At 35.4% G+C, this 19,649-nt stretch overlaps 1 protein-coding gene across 39 annotated transcripts in view; it reads right to left on the bottom strand.

The window, feature by feature from the left end:
• RIMS2 (regulating synaptic membrane exocytosis 2) overlaps nt 1-19,649 on the bottom strand; it is a 448,889-nt gene that overhangs the window by 190,036 nt on the left and 239,204 nt on the right. For 31 of the 39 annotated variants that reach the window (XM_050971294.1, XM_050971305.1, XM_050971301.1 and 28 more), the window contains 3 exons: nt 15,790-15,836; nt 14,531-14,643; nt 1,438-1,568 (listed from right to left, as the gene is read on the bottom strand). In XM_050971294.1, coding sequence (XP_050827251.1) covers nt 1,438-1,568; nt 14,531-14,643; nt 15,790-15,836 — 291 coding nt within the window. Of the gene's footprint in view, nt 1-1,437; nt 1,569-8,971; nt 9,020-14,530; nt 14,644-15,789; nt 15,837-19,649 lie in introns of all 39 variants that reach the window. The other 8 variants (XM_050971290.1, XM_050971298.1, XM_050971289.1 and 5 more) reach the window with 1 other exon arrangement.

The following is a 19,649-nucleotide window of genomic DNA, read 5'->3' as shown; positions in this document are numbered from 1 at the left end:
AAATCAAAGAAAATAAAAATTATTTCCACATCAGAAAAAACCCCACAATTCTATAAGACAAATTGCTGATCAAAAACACATAAAACAACTAAAGAAAAGATCTGAACACTTCTCATAAATGGGAAAAAAATTATAGATTAGTAAAATTTTATGCCAATATATTTTTGGTTATCACAATTTACATTGTGAAACATTGTGAACACACTTTTGTTAGCCTGTTAATTACTCATTATTATTGAAAAAGCAGATAAGATAATTGAAGCAGACCTCTCAGTTTAGCCCAGCTTCAACAGCTACAAACACACCACAGCAGTTTGAATAAACCAGGGATCTAAACCAACTACTCAAATACTGGTGAGCCTGAGAAAATCTATCCAAAACCTTTTAATCATCAATGACACAGCAAATGAGGTAGTCACTGAAAATTCGCTTGTCAACATATGGAATACAATGAGAGTGGAAAAAGCAAACTGGAAAAATCTTCCAAAATACTGAACAGCTTTAATTCCTGCTGGAGTCAAATGGTAATGGAGATAGCTAGCATCTTCCCAGTTTAGATTTTTGGAAAAGCAAAGGAAGTCGAAATACAAGTTACATTCTGTTCTACAGATTCAGCAATCCACTATAATTATAATCCATCTATTCTTTTGAGTGACATTAAAGCTTTGAATTATTTGGTTGGTACACTATAAAATAAAGGTAAACATGTTCCCCTACTGACACAATCTGAGGAAACATCAATTTGAAAAATAAACTGGAAAACACACTATCCCTTCTGCTGTTCTTCCCAACACCTAAACTGAAACACAGAAAATAATGGACTAAGAAGTGGAGGAGTTTTTCAGGAATAGGGGTCCTACCACAGTTAATTTTTTTCCTAAGTGCATAAATGATACCATCCAGATTAACATGAGCCGTGTGCTCTAGGGAAAGTTTTCAAAGAGCAAATGGGAACTCTCAGCTGAGTCCCCTTTAGCCTTAACTCACTTATACTGTGAACAAAAATGTGTGGGTTTCAGATGCCAGACCTGTTACTGCTTTATTGTATAAAGGTGGGGCAAACCAAACTGCTGGACTCATCAGTCCAGAAATTTATGAACCTGACCTTGTAGCATCTTCTTTGCTCTAGAGAAGAATAACTGGCATAGGAAATAAAGGCATAATACACTCATAACATTCTTTGCAAATAACAGATCCCCATGCAAAGACATATATTTACCTTTCCTTTCCCTTTCTATTCAGTATTTTATCATATAACCAGGGAAAGGAAGTTTGTGCTTAGTGTTCAAAGACACTTTGCTGTTACATACCCCGTTCAACACAAGACCTCAGCACTTTAAGTCTTTTTCCATGTAACTATGGCTGATAAACTCAGCTGTGCATGTCACCTGAGTATCAGACTAATTCAAATATTCCTTGTCTTTGCATTCACCCTACCTTCTGTCTGGAAGAAAGTAAATTTTTACGTAAGGATTCCTTGGCCTCCCATCTTCCCTTGAAGGAAGATCCTTTGCTCCCAGTATGGTCACTATTAACTGATGACCAACCTTGTCATACCACAGTTTTATCTGTAGGAAGAAAATAGTAATTAGTGAACTCATTTCTACAATGAAGTTGCATATTAATCCTTAAAATAATGTTGCTAATGAGCTTCTATTTATATTGGTTACTTAAACAGAAAATATTATATTCTACTTTTCATTGATAACCAAGAATAAAAATGGGTTATTATTGTAATAGCTTCAGTATATACCAGAAGTTACTCTTTTTTTAAAACTCTCTACTATAACTACCTTATTTCACACTAATTATTTTTCACATGGTGCTCTGGTTTGGATTATTCTCCCTTGTATTGTATTACTTGCATTACTAATGCATGGTATTCATACATATACATCTCTGAGGAGTTTATGCACAATGAATTAATAATTTTTCACCTGCTGTTGTGCTAAAGAGACTATGGGATAAACCCGTAAATATTTCATATCACTTAATATTTTTCAACATAGATACTCTTATTCTGAAATCATAAAAGTCCTCCATAAATACTGAGAGGAAGGCTCAGTAATCCAAACTTCTCCATAGTCCAGCTCAGTAACAAGGTAAAAACCACTATTATTCATTTGTAGAAATTGTTATTAACCAGTCTAAGGCTTGATTTGCTATCCTTTTTTACTACAGATATTACAAGTTGCTATTTAGCTATTTCAGTTTGAATTCTATGACTGCAAGTACATCAGCCAAGAAAGGGATATAGCTTCTCCAGAGCAGTCAGTCACTGCAGAAGGGGGAAATGGTGCAGTTAGGGCAAAGCAAAGCCTTCCAAATGGCCAGGGAGGCACTGCATGGTGGTAGCAGTGCAGTGTCACTAGCTACAGCTCACTGAGGAGCCTCTCTTCATGAGCACTTTGCCCAAGACAGGACAAACCAGGACGTTTAAAGAAAACAGTGACCCTGCCTGAACTTAGGGGAATCAGAGAGGATAATGCCCAGCTGCACACCTAACCAGGCAATGCACCTTTAGGCATGAATATACCCTAGCTAAGGTAGACATAAAGAGGGGAGGGTGCACTTTCTATAGAAACAATCTCACTCAATTTCAGAGACAGGGTTTTCTTCTGCTATCATAGCTCCTCACCATCAACATTTCAGTCTCCTAAAGAAAGGTCTTGTTGTAATTCTCAAGACTTTTAACCCATAAAGAAGTGGCTAATTTAGCTCTCTGCCACTCCTAATACTTCACTAAGTGAGATTACACTAAGACACGCCAACTCAATTATTGGTGGCAGTGTACTTCTTCCTTCACTGCTTCAGATCTTGCAATTCCTGTAGCCACTAACCATTTGAATGGATATTAAAAATAGGATATTTGTCCTCCATTACCCTGTCATTGGCCCTACTACAGACTTTAAAGGTTTCTGGTACTAATAGTTAAAGGGCCCTGTGGCTACTCATCTCAGTGTGAATTTTAGATGTTGTTCCTACATTCTTCCAAGCCAGGGGCTTTGACAGTATTTTTTCTACACTGAGAATTATCTGGACTTCTAGCTATCTCCATCCAGCTACAGATCAAAAGCAGAAAGCTTTGTACCAACAGTAAACCTTTAATGACCTCTGAAGTGCAAGTCAACTTAAATGCTCTTTGACATTAAATGTATCCACTTGCCGGTTTCCTTGGAAGTCCTGAAGCAAAAGACAGACTTGGCTAGTCCCACATCTCAAAGGGAATAGCACTGAAAATCTTTTTCATTTGCTTTTTGTGGAAAATTATGCTTGCTTAAGGAGAATGAAATATATTTGTGATATAGATACCATCACAAACTGCAACTGATGAACATGAAATCATCTGGATATAGGCACCAAAAATACAACCAGAATTATGTGTTCATATGCAAGCTAAATGTATTTGTTTCAGACTGAATTTTTTAGATGAAAACTTCAGTCAAAATATTTAGAGAATTACTTAAACAGAAACTGAAATCATCTGAGACCACTTCACTGAGATGCTTTAACATCTGTAGTTTGGAACAAGAGCTCAAAATTTGCACTGACTTTTACCTTCTACTTTCCCCTTGATGTTCTGAAATAAAAAATTGGAAAAACTTGAACTTAATGGGCATATTTTCCCTGTAATGCTCTTTAATTTGCCTTGTTACAGGAAAAGCCAGGAGTCAGAATTAAGACCAGAAAGCTCTCTCTCTCCTGTGTTCACACTGCTAGCACTCCAATACACAGCACAGGCACTTGTAACCCAAGCAGTCATTTGTCTAGGATGCAAGGAGAAGAAGGGAAGAGACTGTGAGAGAATGGTCAAAGAAACCCATAGAGGGGAGAATGGGCTTGCATTCTTATGGAATTAGAAGAAGGAAGAAGGGACAAATAAAAAGCTGCTTTATAATTACAGTGAAAGTAAAATAGACAGGATACTTTTTTGGTGAAACATGGGAAGAATGGAACCACTAATGTCAGGGACCAGAGATTACCAGAAGGCCAAAAATAGAATGAGTGAGAGAAGTGCTATGAGGTGACAAAATAACTAGCCATGCTAACTGGCACAAAATATCTTGAAAGAGAAACTGGGATGAACAAAAATCTAGTAAGATTTTTTTACACACACACACACACACACACACACACACACACACACACTTTTATAAGTTTAGAACATCTAAGAAACTTCAACAAAACAATCCTGATCTAAATTAAGGGAAGGGAAAGCTAAACTAACAACACATAAATTATGCTATATAAAATATCATGTTGGCTGATGCTAATGTGGAGACTAATACCTGAACAAAACCTTCTTAAATGGGATTTTGTCTGTCTAGATAACTCAGGATGCAGGCAATACACCTTTAGAAAGTGGTGCAACCTGAATACTTTCCCACTTTGCACTAAAGTCCTGGAGACCAATTAGCCACACACATGCTCATATACTTTCCATCCCTGGGCTCCTTCAGCAGCCAGACATGCACCTAATGCTTTATTAAGCTTCTGCTGTGACCTACATTTAGGCAAACAGGCATCTAAATTCAGTGCATCCTGATACTGAGATGCACTGAGATGGTCTGTTATTCACAGAGGGGTGCATCTGCTGCAGACAGGCTGCCAGGTAGGAATAACTGCCACAGAGTGCAGGAAAGAGGGAGGAACTCTTCTGCACTCAGAGGGCTGAAGGGAACAGAGATGTGGGTCTGACCCCAGTTTGACTCTTTCTGGTTTTTAACCAGTAGTGGTCTAACACAAGAGCAATACTCATGTAGGGTATCAGGTCTGGAACCTGCTATGCTAAACTGAAGCATGCTTTGATAACACCACACACTCCTATTCCCAGCCAAAGTGTATCTCAGCTTCAGATGAGACTTTGTACTCCAGAGAAGAATGGGATGTGGAATAGTTTGATGATAAAGGCACTATTTTGATACACAGGTTTAACCTCTTTAGTCTAAAGAGTATTTAAACAGCATATGTCCTATTCCTGGAATAAGCATCCTACACAAACAGTACATAAAAGCTGTCTGCTGGTGGTGCATTCTGACAAGTGAGGATGCAGATATCCAGTACATCTAGCTAGCATTCCTGGTTCACAGAATCACAAAATAATGGGTAAGATTGGTCCCCTGTAGCCTCAGTAGAAGTGCCTCCCCTGGAGAATCAACTCACCCTCTGGAGCAGCCTTATTTCAAATAGAGTTAATGGGCTTAAGTGTCTTTTATTTGGGTTAATCACCCACTGCAGGTACTGAGGTACTTGGATCTTTCCTTCAACTGTACAAGTGAAAGCTCTTCCTCAAGGCACCTCAAATGTATTTAAAGTTAGTATAAGTTATATAAATTAAGGATATAAATTCAGCTCACTAGATTTTGTCTTTTTCTATTAGATCTGATCTTCACTAAAAATTTTAAAGCACTGACTGGGGTCAGAGTTTAGAAAAGAAGTAACCATATATAAGAACCCCTACTCTTATTCTCCCTGATAAGGTAATCAGTTAAGAAATTCTAGATAACATTATTGCTGCACTTCCTATACTCCTGTCTCATGAATGTTTGACTGTTTGCTCAACGGTGCAATTCTAATGTATTTTGATACACAGGACATACAGGCAAAACATATCTTCAGGCATAATTTAGATTTAGAAACAGATAATATATGAAATTTTAAATCCTATGCTACAGTTATGTCTTTATTATATAAGGGTTACTTCATGAATCTCATGAAAAGAGATAAAACTTGTGCCACTGGGAGAGACCATCTGCCCTACAGCTGATTTTTACCACCACAACCTACTCAAACATCACTGGCTTTTAGAGACAGCTGGCCAGGCTTTTTTATTTTTTTTCCTGTTGCTCATTATAATTTTTCATGTAACCAATATAGATTTTTATTATGCTTATTATTATTTTAAAATTATATACTACTTTTCTTTCTCACAATATTCTGAAAGCAAAGATATACCAGTGGAATCTGTTGTTTAAAAAAAAAATCTCAGTTTATTTTTAAAAATACTTGCAGTAATCTTTTTATTGGACTTAAGCTTATGTAGATGCTGAAACTGCCCTGAGGTGGTGATGTCTTTAGCATAGCTGAGGCCAGTTTTGAATGTTGTTAAATACACCTCTAAAAAATCCTGAGCACTGAGGGTTGCTAAATCAACCTACTATTGCTTTCTGCTTCAGCTGCTGTCTAACATGCTTGAACAATTGCAAGAAAAGGCTGTAGATGGAATAGCTTGTAGGATATAAAGGCCAGGAAATAGAAGAAGTATATAGGCTGCCCTAATCTATGTTTCTTTTTAAATCTCTTTTTAAATGTTTTTACCTTTTACATATTTTTATACATGATCAAATATATTGATGTTCCATATTAAAGCCAAAAGGATGGCCAACATTTTTGAAGTTAGAAAAAACCCAGAGGCAACTCTGGCTCAAAAGAATGCTTTGCTAAGTAAACAAGAGATACTGCATAGAAAAAACAATTTTAAGAACAGAATTTTCCCTACAAAGATTCATAAGGCATCCCTATGCAAGTTCAAAAATTACTGGTATGCCAAACTGAATCTAAAATTCCAGGAAATAAAGATGCACTTTTACAAGTACTGTAAAATTAGTAAAAGCTCTGTGGGCTTTTGATAGGAAAGAAACTGAATGTTTTTCTTCCCAATAAAATAATGATGATTCTATGAAATCATCCAGGGAGCTAAAAGATGAATGGAATGTCATGAAGTGTGGAAGAGGAGTTTTTGCCAGAAAGGATCAGTTTCAGACTACCAAGTAAAGAAGATGCAAGCAAGAATAAAGATTCACGTTTCCTGTTGAGAGCGATGAAACAAATAAATAGAAACAGAATGTTTGGAGATTCTCATTCTTGTAAGGAGTTCTACAGACACAGCTGCACCTCAGCCCACAATGAAATCTATACTTCCTGACAACTGGAAACAGCAGCTCAGAGCTCTGATCTGAGTGCTTGTCATGCCAAAATTTGTCATGCCAAAAAAGTAACCAGAGTTCTGCACTGCTGCTGGACTGATCCTAGTTCCCTTGTTTGAAGACCACTGGAGTATTCCTGTTCTTTCAACAGCTTGCATGGTAACTATATCTAACATTAATCTTTTTATACTATCTACTAGCACCACTAGAAGTGGGCAGATGGATGACTTTTTGTTTCAGAGTAGTAGTAAAGATTTTGCCAAAGTCATAATTTTGAGTTCTTCAGGAACTCTTGTCAAAACCCTCATGTTTAGCATGGACTGTTATTAGGCTCTGCAAAAAAAACCTGTTAGGCAGGTCCACAAGGACTCCACAGGCACTGATGGTGTAGACAAAACTGGGGCTAAGGACAATTCTTACCTACAATACACAAAATAATGCATCCAAAGGGTGAGCAAGTAAACCTTAAACATTTTCACCTCTTGTTAGATATTTTCTAGCAAACATGATACTTCTTTTCCTTTCTCAGCAGCCATAATCATTTTATTAGAGGATATTAATCTAAGTAGAACAGACAATTTTTATGTCTATGTCTTTATTTTGTATAATGGAATTAAAATAAGGAACTACTACATGTTATTTCTACATTACAGTATTTCATTAAATATGCAAGTTTCAGGCAGAGATTTCCTTTTTAAATTGAACAATCAACTGTCATATAATTGTTAATTTATTTAGCACATATATAAAAAGAAAATAAATATTAAAAACTACTTATGTCATATATATTATTTACCTCTATTAATTACTTAACATCTTGTAATTGTACCTCTCTGATTTCATTATCATGAGCAGAATCCAACTTTCTTAATCATGCTAAAGGGTGTTTTAAATTTGTCATACAAAGCCATTTTATGTCAATAGCACATAATATATTAGCATTAAATCATACAATCAAGGCATTATTTTATAATCTCTTTTTTCTTCAGAAGTTCTTAATTTTGAATTTATATTTAGGCAGTAGTAAGGAATACTTTTGAGAATACTGCATTGGGAATAAAAGTGTACTTTATCAAATATGAGTCATATTTGATGTCTTAATTACAGTCTTATTTAGAATTCCTTTATAAATATATATATATATATATGATCTCTTTTCCATTTCATAATCAAATATAGTCATCTCTTTCTGATCACTTAGATCATCCTTTACATTTTGGTCAATTAATCAAAGAAAAACATTTATAAAGCTGCCACACAAAAGATTAACAAACATCTCCATAAAGATATTTTGTAAGAAAATCAGATAATACTCTGTTTAAAAAAAAATGAAAAACATGCAGCAAAGCAAGATAAGCATTGTAAAAGATTAGTAAAACCTATTTTTGCATAAATCTATAGTACCTTAGAAGCTTCCTAATGAAAAAAAAGGCAAACAACTTGTACCTGAAGGGAATATCAAAGCTAAATAAAGTCAGTAAGACAATGGGAGAATTCATTTTTTATTCAAGTAAAGTTTTGGCTATATTGATGTACTTAAAAATGCAAGAACCAAGTTCCATTAACAAGAAATGTGTTTATTTAAACAAGGTACAAATTTTTTGCCCATCTTCTACTTGAGGCGCTACTATTATGTGGAAAATGCAAAAAAAATATGTGTTAAGTAATGATAATGAATGATTTAAAGAGACATTCATCTTTATATCATAAACTCAAGCACAAAATTATTTATTGCCTAAACAATGCACAAATTTTGTATGTGAGATGCATAGCCATCATCACTGATGAAACCTGAATAGGCTTAATATTGAGCAACTAGAAAAACTAAATGTCTCTTTAAATTTTAATTTTGTATTTTAACCCCCATGCAGAACCTTACAAGCTGCTCACAAGATGTCATGAAAGTTGTTAATATGGTTTAAAGCAACACACTCAAAATATGGGAAAACGGACTATAATGGAACGTTTTCCTACTATGCATTTTCCGTAACAAACAAAAGAAAAACCCACAACTTTAGTTTCTGTCAGGCAGACGAAGTCTTTACCTGAACCCTAGGAACAAAAGGCGTTGTTCTTCTACTAAGGCTTTGGCTCTGGTAAGCAAAATTAAAGAAAAAGCAATAAAACAAAACCAAAAACGACAACACGCTGGAAACTAAAAGACCAAAAGTAAAAACAAAGACACGTAACTATTACTTTAAACACAGCTTTACACCAACAACATATTTATCTAACAAAAAGTATTTTAGTGCAATGCGTAAATTAAATCTGCAAATCTGTTACCAAATCATATCAAAACCCTTTGGTGGAAATTCTTGCCATAGGGAAGTCAGCAGGAATTTTGCCACTGATTCCCCACGAGCAAGGATTTCTCTTTGCAAGTCTACAGACAACATTTACAATAGATTTAGAAATAACATGTAACAGAAACAACAGGTAGGCAAAGTGTGATTTAAAAGTGGGGTTGGAAACATAGGGTTGATCATCTCTTTCAGGGAGATTGTACATGCATACTCAGAGAGAAACAAGTTCAGTTCACATACTGACAGATTTGGTTACTTAGGAAAGTGAGTAAAATAAAAGGTTTTCTCTTTTTGCAACTTTAAGAGTCATGTCTATGGAAAGTCCTCCTAAATACTTAGAAAACAATTTAAAAAGTTAGTGCTCTCTGATATTAACTTTACATGGGGGAAGGTACAATCTGCGTACTCCAATTCTCTAGCAATCATGACAGAAATGACATATGGTATACACACAAAATCCTTGCATGAAATGGGATCTAGAAAATTTAATGAACTGCATATATGGATGCATTTATAACATATTTTTGTGCTGTAACACTTCAGACCGCATACAACCTTGTGGCCTCCAGTGGCTACAACAAGACTACACCAAGTACAGGCAACACAAGTTCCTGGACCACCTGCAAATTCCAAGCAACCACTCCTCACCTTCAGCTTAGTGCAACAGCTAATGGAGTAGCACATAATTGGTGAGGAGTATGGGCCATGGGCAGGTGAAGGAGCTTGTGTTGATACCTCAGAGGGCTGGTGAGTGGGAGAACAGGAGCAGGGAGTAGGTCACAATAATCACAGCCATCTGACAGGTTGGAATCTCCTTTACCTCTGCTCAGTTTTCCTGAGATTATAGATCTAATTCAAAATGGTAGAAAGAAGCTACTACTCAATATTCACTTCCATTAGAAATGTACTCAAAGCATGGAAATAGGCACTGTGATGATGCTTCTGCCGCCCTCCTTGCTTATTTGGCATGCACAGATGATCAAGGAATCTGTTCTATAAAATGTGTGAAGTAATCTGTTCTCATATGAAAGAAAGAGGATGCCTAAGAAAACCTGACAGTCTGGATCACGGGTTTTGTCTGATGTGCTCCCTGCATTCTGCAAGGTGCAGCAGCTGCACTCTACCTGCCACTCTGCATAGGCAGGACTGCAGAGCCCAGGGTTAAGGGTGTCAGAATGTGACCTAGTCACAATAGAAGTAGATCTTCAGCTTGCTTCAGTTCCATTTTACAGGGGAAAAATAAATTATCACAGGATATTGCAATCCTAAGAGGGACAGAATCTCTCCCACCATGCACCAAGGGTCCTCACCTATCATATTCTGACTTGCAAATGGAGGAAAATCAACACAGTTTTTGCACTACCTCGAACTTTCCAGGTTTGGATGTTAGAGCAACATCAATTTAATTTTATAGAGGTACAAAGCGAAGGAAGAAAAAAAAAGTACATGTGAAAGGGGAGGGTAGCATGTGTTGTGCTTGATCTCATCCCCTCAATGTGCTGACATATAGGCCCTTCATAATGTACCATAAAGGCTTTCAATTATGTTGCACATATTACAACTATAATTACTATAACTTTATTTATATTGCTTTATAAACTGAATATGTATGGAAAATATATTGAAGTTCTGGGGTTCAGTTGTACAGGGAAATAGATTAATTTTATAAATGACACCCCTTTTCTGGTAAAACCTCCACCAGTACAAAAATTTAATACTGTGATTTTATACTTGCATCCATTCACATGGTCTTATAGTTATGTTATTATTCCCTAAACCTAACTATTGGAAAAGAATTTCAAGTTATACTTTTCATACAGTATCAAAAATGTAGCTAAGAGCACCAACACACAAAGAATACTTTTGACTTTTTCAAAATTATATTAAAGGAAAAACAACTCAGTGAAAAAATACAGAAACAGGAATGAGACAAAGCAAATAATATAAAAACTATAATTGCAATAACAGTCAGATACTCCCCTGTAAACAAACATGAATAAAAAGTGCTTTGAAATAAAACACAGATAATATGGATAAATTATATTAGCAAGTTATAACACACAATAGTTTACTGTAGTTGCATATAATTTGTTCAATTAGATATGTACTTGGGCAGAATAATGATTAATGTAGAGAGGATTTTCTCTCTCTGTGTGATGGTTTGCTTTGTGGTCAATCCTATTAGCCTGCTCTAGACTGACACTGTGACCTCCACAAGGAAAACACCTACACAGAGCAATGCCAAAACAGAGGAAAACATGGCAGACTGAACAGACAGAGGAAGACATCCCTGAATGCTACGGTGGCATTGCTGCTAAACCAGCCACAACCATACTGAACATAGAAAAATAGATTCCAAAATCCTACTTATACATAAAAATGCTTTAAGGATCTACAGCACTGTCTGAATAAGCCTATACTCAAGTATTCATTCAAATACTTCAGACTTTCATCCAAACTGTTGTATCTCCATCTCTGCTCTTGTTTCACTGCCTATGCCAGCAACCACAGGTGCACTAACACCAACCCCTCAGGATACATGCTACTGTTCAAAGGCACAGAAAATACAGAAAACACTTCCAAAATCTTGCCTTTCATCTGTTTCCTCAGATCCATCACACCTGCTTGGATTCAGCCACCATCATCCAGAACATCACTGACCCACTACTTCCATGAAGAACAGCATCCTCATTTTCTAATTTACAGCTCATTTATTGCCAGGGTCCTGCAGTTATTCTCCTGTCTAGGCACTCCCCATAAAAAGCACATTCACAATCACATTCAGAATTTAGTATTTCCTTTCATTTCTACCTTACTCAGCTATTTTGAATGAATATATGATCCATCAACTGTTCTGTTAGAAAAGAGCTGATTAAGACATGGAAAACCAAAATACCGAAGCACATCCATTTTGAACTATTCAAAATAAAATAGTTTTTGTAACTTTAAAATTCAGTTTTACCCTACTACTTCACCTTTGTTAAAGGTCCAAAATTACTAACTCTTCTAAAGTTTCAAAACTTCTAAAAATTGTAGGAGGATAAACCGAAATATTAAAAAGTGAAGGAAAAACTATTCATCATACTACTTTCAAGAATATAAACACCTAAACCTGATGTCATAACATTTTTAATTTTTCAAACTATCTTAAGGGATCAGACCAAAAAGAAACTACATTGCTTTTTTGAAAACAATCTTCCTGTAGAATACTGAAATTCTCATAAAATCTTCTCTTTCTAAAAATGCATATTAGCCTATATATTGAAATTTGCCCACTTAGATCCCATGTTGCCACCTATCCAGAGCATCTTCAGGCACTATGACAGCCACCTTTGCTAGCAAAGCAAAAAGTTTAGTACTTGCCTCCCACAGTCTTGACTCAACAGCAGCAGGAGCTGGGTTGTGCCCTTAACATGATTAACATGAATTACAGCTATTTCCAATGTTTCATTAGCTGGGCAGACAAGGCAAGCATCCAAACTTTCAAACTGTCTACTAATTTTAGATGTCTAAATTGCAACTTTAGAGATTTACAGAGTATTTCTGCCTTCAGATTCACCCAGCTGGAGCTTTGTGTTCTCAGATTGATATCAGGTGCTCTCTTGAGGGAAACAGAGATAATATGAAGTAGGGGGTATTGAATGTAATTGCAAACAGTAGATAAGGACAAAAAAGGAAAGATTTTTTAGTGTCTTTTAATATTGTTGGGTTTCCTTAGATGAAAAAATCATTTAAGAATTGGCATTTATATATTGAAACATTCAAAAAATAAATAAAAATAGGAATTATGTCTTCTTGAATTAAACACTGAATTTTGTATGCCATTCCGAGAAATAAAACCTTTGGATTTCTGTTATTCTCAATAAATTAGAAGATACCTCAAAAGTTCCCAAAACTATGATTATATACCCTAAACTTCAGTATCCTATGAAACCACTAAATCAAAAGCCTTACTGACTTCCCTAAAAAATCCTAATCTTAAACTCATGATGATTTTGATCTGAAACTGAGAAAGTCAGTTCTGTGTGGTTTCTATTTGGACAATTATTCCATTGTGTGTGTGCACTGGTCACCTGAGCAGATAACTCTGGCTCTTCAATTTCCTGCTGGAACCTAGGCGCCACAACTTTTTGACAGCCTAATCTTTTATGAAGTTTAGAAAAAAGGAATTTCTTTCTTCCCTGTCTCCCCTATCAACAATTTTTACTGTCTTGTAAAAATAAGAGGGTTTTTAGAAAACTTTGGTGTGTGTATTTTGGCAGTTCATGTTCCCTTGTCATTGTACTTTTGCAAAGCACTCTGCGTTCTGCAGTCAAGATTTTTAGTTTTCCATTTATCCAAAGGACTGAATCTTTCAAAGTAGTTAAGTACAACAACTACAGAAAATTATGTACTGTAAATGGTTTTTCTGATGAGCAAACAAATAATGTCTCATGCACTGCAAGATGGAGCCAACATGGCCACTGAAGAGACAAAAATATTCTCTGTCTCCTCTATCCATACCATAAACCATTTCTGTGAGACCTTCTGTGAGAAACAGTCTGCTTGGATTTTATGCATGTTTTTATGGTACACTCAACAAATAAAACTTGTCAGTAACATGAATATGGCATTTCCAAACTTCTTTAACACCAGTTTTGCACTGCTTCCCTTCCATTTGCCTTTCCTTTTCAATAGTTGGGCCTCAACTGAGCACTTTTGAAAAATCACACTTTGGAATTTTAAATAACATGGAAAGATGCACAAAACCCAACTTTTTCAGTTTATTACAAAAAAAGTACCCTATAAAAGAAAATATTCACATAATGAACTTTCTTCTCAGTGAGAGTGAAGAACAAAACTGAGTAACATCAGTACAAAGAACACAACATGAGTAAAATACCAGAGGGATATCTGGGGAAGTTATATGTGAAAGTTAGTGCATAAGAAATAAATAGTCATAACATCCAGGCACACAGGTAATAAAATCTACCAACTCTACACACAAGAGTGACAGCTGAAAAAATGTTTACTCTCAACAACACAAACATAACTGGAGGCCAAGATAAGACCTTTCTGAAAATTTGACTCTACCAGTCTAGCTTACCATATACATATACATTAATATATCAAAATTCCAAAAGCTAATAAAATGGAATATGATTATGAAATTCTGTTCCTGCCTAGACTGAGATGCCTAGCATTAAACAAAAAATGTATCTAGTTTAACAAGAAATTCCTGTTAAAGGTAGCTAGCACAACAGTAAGAGTTGTATATGCTGCAAAAAGTACAACATTAATATCAATGAAATGTTTACATACTGAAAGTTGTCCAGACAAGAACTGTGGAACATCCCTTAACATGCCAGGACTCATAGGAGAAGTCACTGAAATAGAAGGTCGGTCCATTTTTTGAGATTCAAATGAACTAGAACCTGTAATCATAAACAAAAATATTTTATACATAGTAGCAGTTATGCATATATTTCAACTTTCTTTAAACAGAAGTTGTAGAAATATAACCAAACATGCAGTAAAGTTGTGATAAATATCACTTTTTAAAACCTATTTAAAATTACCAAATGATGATACTCAATCTTTTGGTGATCAGATGCAATCAGGAGCTTTTATTTATAGAATGGAATATAGATTATTCAGATATTTCTGCCTGTACTTATGTCAAAGAGTTGAAGGCCCAAAAATAAACACTTTACCATAGTCAAATGAATTCAGTCTTCTGACTTATTATCTCATACAATCAACTAATTTTTAATTAGATTTTTACAAAAATATCAAGATGTATGCTATGTTTTTTGTGCATTTTGTTTCAAATATTCAAGGTCTGAAAAGGGTCAGAGGACAAGTTTTGACATACAAAACATAGAGGAAAAGTGAAACATCTTTATAAATACACAGACAATCCACATCTCATAAAACATAAAATTAATTTTAAGAATTGGGCAATGAGTAAAAAGTCATTGAAGGAGTTTTTCATATTAATATAATCAAGCTTATGCCATTTCATTTATTCATGGCTTCTATTATAAAAGCATTCTCAAACAATGATAAAAAATAACTCCAGGCTGAAATCCATCTTATCAGATCCAAGCCAAAGAACAAGTTATTCTTCCCTGCATGAAATATGAGTTTAGTCAATTCAAGTAGCATTGAGTGGCTCTAATAAAGTAAGGGTATTCTGAGTTCAAAGTAGCTATCACTCAGGCTGTAAACAAAGAACATTCCTTTCTCATTTTTAGTTTATAAGATGCAATTGAAATGCAAAGCAAGAGAACAGGAAATTAAAAATTGTTATTAATGTTCTTATACATTAGTTAGAATTATGTTTTCTTCAATCAAAACTCATCTAAGCTTATAACCAATGTCGAACCTAAATCACAATATCCTGAGTTTTTATAGCTTATTATTAAACAAAAGTAGATAGATAATACAGTAAGATGACATATTGAGACAAATTTAGACAAAAAGACAAGACCTAAACTGACTGCAGAGGACATTTTTCATTCTATTTGTGCTTACATAAAAGAGAGAGAAGATTTTCCTACCCCACAATTGAAACTTACTGGACTCCAGCTGTGCATGTGTGCTGTCAGGTATTCTGGGAATGTCCCTGAAATCAGGAAAATTAAGACAGGCTGATCCTTCATCTAACAAGCATATTTAAATTTCAGTTACACTATAACACTTCCCAATCCACCATGGAATGCCTCAGGAATGGTGCATGATCTGCTGGCTATCTTCAGCTACTGGGATGATTATCTGTTATCCAGTATAAATAATTTCAGTGTCAACTTAAATCCTACAGAAAAGATTAGGTGGAAGCAGGAGACAGGCTGCACAGTCACAAATAAAATAATTCAGTAAATAAAAGAACAATCTTAGAGTTAATGGTAGACTGTGAGTAGTAGCTTTTACAATGACATTATACATTAATTAAATTTACTGGACCCTCACCGAAACATACTTGGCTGCCAATCATGGCTATCCCAGTACATTCTTTACTGAACTCAAATCACAAATTTAATCAATCCTACCTTTTCCATAACCAAATAAAATGATCAAGTTCATTTGGCAAAATTGCATTCTTTCATATACAAGACATGTTGCAGCACCTGTATTAAATTGTGTGCAGAGCCACGTCATTTTAAAGCACTCAATCACATTTCCCCAGGCAAAGGAATATATTATTCCTCTGGGGGGAAAACATTACTGTATGCTAATAAAAGCTATCAATATGCTAATAAACAGTTTCAGAGCTGTTTGAGCAGAACCAAGCAAGATGAAGAGCTCCAGCTCTGAGTCACAGCAAAAGCAATATTTCCAATCCTGTTGTGTGTTTCAGTGCAGTTGGTTTCTCCAAGGCCATGGTGAGGAGAGGCTGGGGCTGCACCGTGCTGGGCCCAGCTGGCTCCTTGGGTGCCTCTGTGATAACATATTTAATAAAGGACAAAACAGCTGGGCAGCAGCTGTGAGAGAAAACAATGAGAAAAAAAGGCCATGAGAGAATTGTTGTTGTCAATGTCACCAAGGTCGGGGAGAAGACTGAGGAGGAGGACTGGCTGCAAATCCCTTTCCCCATGCCATGGACTGCTTGGTGGAGAAGGAGGCAGAAAAACCAAGAAAAAATTAGTGAATTTGAGCCTGGGAAGAAGAGAGGTATGGGTAAGGGAGCTTCAGTTTTGGTTCTGTTCCTCACTATCCTTTTATTTTATTAATTCCTAACAGATTAATCTTCCTCAAGTTTGTTTTGCCCACAATGGTAACTGCTGAGTGGCCCATAAATTTTTTCATCTTATTTCCTCCCCGAGTTCTGCTGAGGAGGGAAATGCAGAGAGCAAGTCTTTGGTGCTCAGTCAAGGTCAACCCCCCACAAAGAGAAATGAAAAGGAAAGGGAAATGAAAAAAGTTCCAGAGATATCTACTGTTCTATACAATGAAAGAGTCAGTATGAGGCATAAATAACTTATTTATTTTCTTTAGAAAAGCTTTTCCAGAATACCTTTAGTACATCTTTTCCAAACAATTTTCAAGACTCACTAGAAAGACAGCTTTACTAAGTAGACTGAGGAATCTTTCCAAGTGAGTTGATGCACAGTATCCAATAATTGAAGTAAACCAGAAGGCATGAAACTGCTCTAAGTGCCCACTACAGACAAGAAAAAAATCTCTGTTGTTGGTACCCAAAACTTGTGAGAAACTCACAAGCACTGTTGAAGAAGCAAATATTTAAGTTCATATATAAGGAGAATTTATAACAGGATCCACTTGCCTAGCAATTGACTCAGAACTGCACTCTTGAGCTTAACTCATAAATACAAAAAACTTCTACCATTTGAGTCTGAAAATAAAACCTTGGAAAAAAAAGATAGATATATATAAAAGACATAAATCATTCTGAGCAGAGTGAAATAGGAGTTTTCTATAGATAGCTGAAAAAATAAACTTAGCTTTGAACATCATCATTTACACTCCTAAAGCAGACACATCCCTGTATTTCATGGTAGTGTGAATGGTTTTTCTTACTAGGAATTCTCAGAGATAAACAGATGGAGGAGAAATAAAATTAGTTTCATAAAGACTCTTTGCATAGCAAGTTATGTTCCACTGCAGACAGGTTGTATAGAGTGCATTATTTCTTCCAAATCCAAAACTGAAGAAACCATGAAAAAACCATGCATTTTAAGTTATCTGTTTCTGAGAATAAGAAGGCAGAAAATAGGTAAGTTCCTGTGCATAAAGGGACAGCCAGATCACATTGATTAGCAATTTGCCATCAATTTTTATTTTAAGATTTAAAAAAGTGATAAATTGCATGACAAACTGGCATGTTTTGTTTTGTTGGGATTTTTTCAGAATGGCTTTCAATTTTTATCTGCCTTGTCAGCTTAGCTTGTCATCTTCAGTTTTCATAGCACTCAGCCCATAATAAAGAGAAAAAACAAATAACTGTGTTTACAGGAATTTGGCTTTGTTCTCAGAATATCAGGGTATGAACAGGTTCTCAGCTAAGTTAATTGCTGGTAACTGAAGATTTCTTGCACTACTTAAAGTGTTGCCATGAATCCATCAAGAAATTCGCCATATAAATAATAGGATTTATCCAAATCCAAAAGCAAAACCCTTCAACTGGGCATCAATAATTCTAATAAAATAAATATCACTTCTGATATCTAGGAAATAAGAACTTTTAAATATTGTACATACATTGAAACTTTATTTCCCAGAGCAGAACACAACCCTATGAAGTTATGGTTCCTTGGACAAACATAACCTATTATTTTTGTTGTGTATTTGATTATGAACTAAAGTCTTCTAAACTGAAAAAAGTAATAGTCTTTCTAGTTCACCAGCTCTAGCCTCATGAAAAACATTTCTGGCATTATGCTGTTAATATCAAACTCCAAAGAGTTACACACACCTAACCAAAATCTAAAACCTGCCTGCTTATAGGAAGTATTCATCACTGAGACTGTTTTACATCTACTGCAAACTGACACTGCGAATCAAATACACTGAACAACTCCTTTATCACTGATCTAGCTCAGTTCTTCAGACTATGAGGCAAGTGGTTATGCAGAAAAAGGCATCTTGAGAGCCCACACCATCTGGTTTAAGGAATGTTAGATGAGCTGCTCAAGTGACAGCAACATAATGGAGGGCATAGTGATAAAGAAGCTGAACAAGAGACAGCAAATATAAAAGCACAAGAAATAATACAGGAGATTTTACACAATTAAAAGAATGCAGAAAGATTTTTAAAAATGTTTTTTTCAAGATGTGACTTGTTCCTTGAAGCGTTTGCTATAAACTTCTTTTTGAGAGACACTATGAAAGATTTGTGTATGAAATTAATTTGAGACCTCCTTTTCTGAGACAAGTAATGCAGTCTGTCCCTTGGCATTACTGTTATCCCCACACCTCCCAAGTTGTGCAAAGACGTGACAGATGATACAGTCATTACCCTAAAGGGGCTGCAATTCCATATGCATGTAGGACATAACCCCTCATCTCACTGACAAGATAAAGCTGGCTTTTTGTTATTATCAAGTTTGTTTAAAATTGTCATACCAAATTAAGTTCCTACACCTTAAGTTCCTGATGTGTCCAACACAATAATGTCCTATTATAGCTGTAACCGTAATGGTCATTCTCACTGAAATGCCATTCTCAGATTATACAGTTCTAGATATTTTTTATTACTTCCTAATTTTTAGTCACATTTTCCTATATTAAGTCAATGTGAATCTTATACAAAATAAAGGGATACATATATTTATTAAAATATGATTATAGAATTCTAAAACAGTTTAGGTTGGAAGTGATCTTAAAAAATCATCTGGTCCAACCTAAAATGGAAAACGGAATCTAAATGATATTACATATCACCCTGTCGAGTTGTGTCCTGTATATCACAAAAAATTCT

This window comes from Serinus canaria, chromosome 2 (genome assembly GCF_022539315.1).
Source record: "Serinus canaria isolate serCan28SL12 chromosome 2, serCan2020, whole genome shotgun sequence".
Classification (NCBI taxonomy): Eukaryota; Metazoa; Chordata; class Aves; order Passeriformes; family Fringillidae; genus Serinus; species Serinus canaria.
This window is presented reverse-complemented; position numbering and strand designations above follow the sequence as displayed.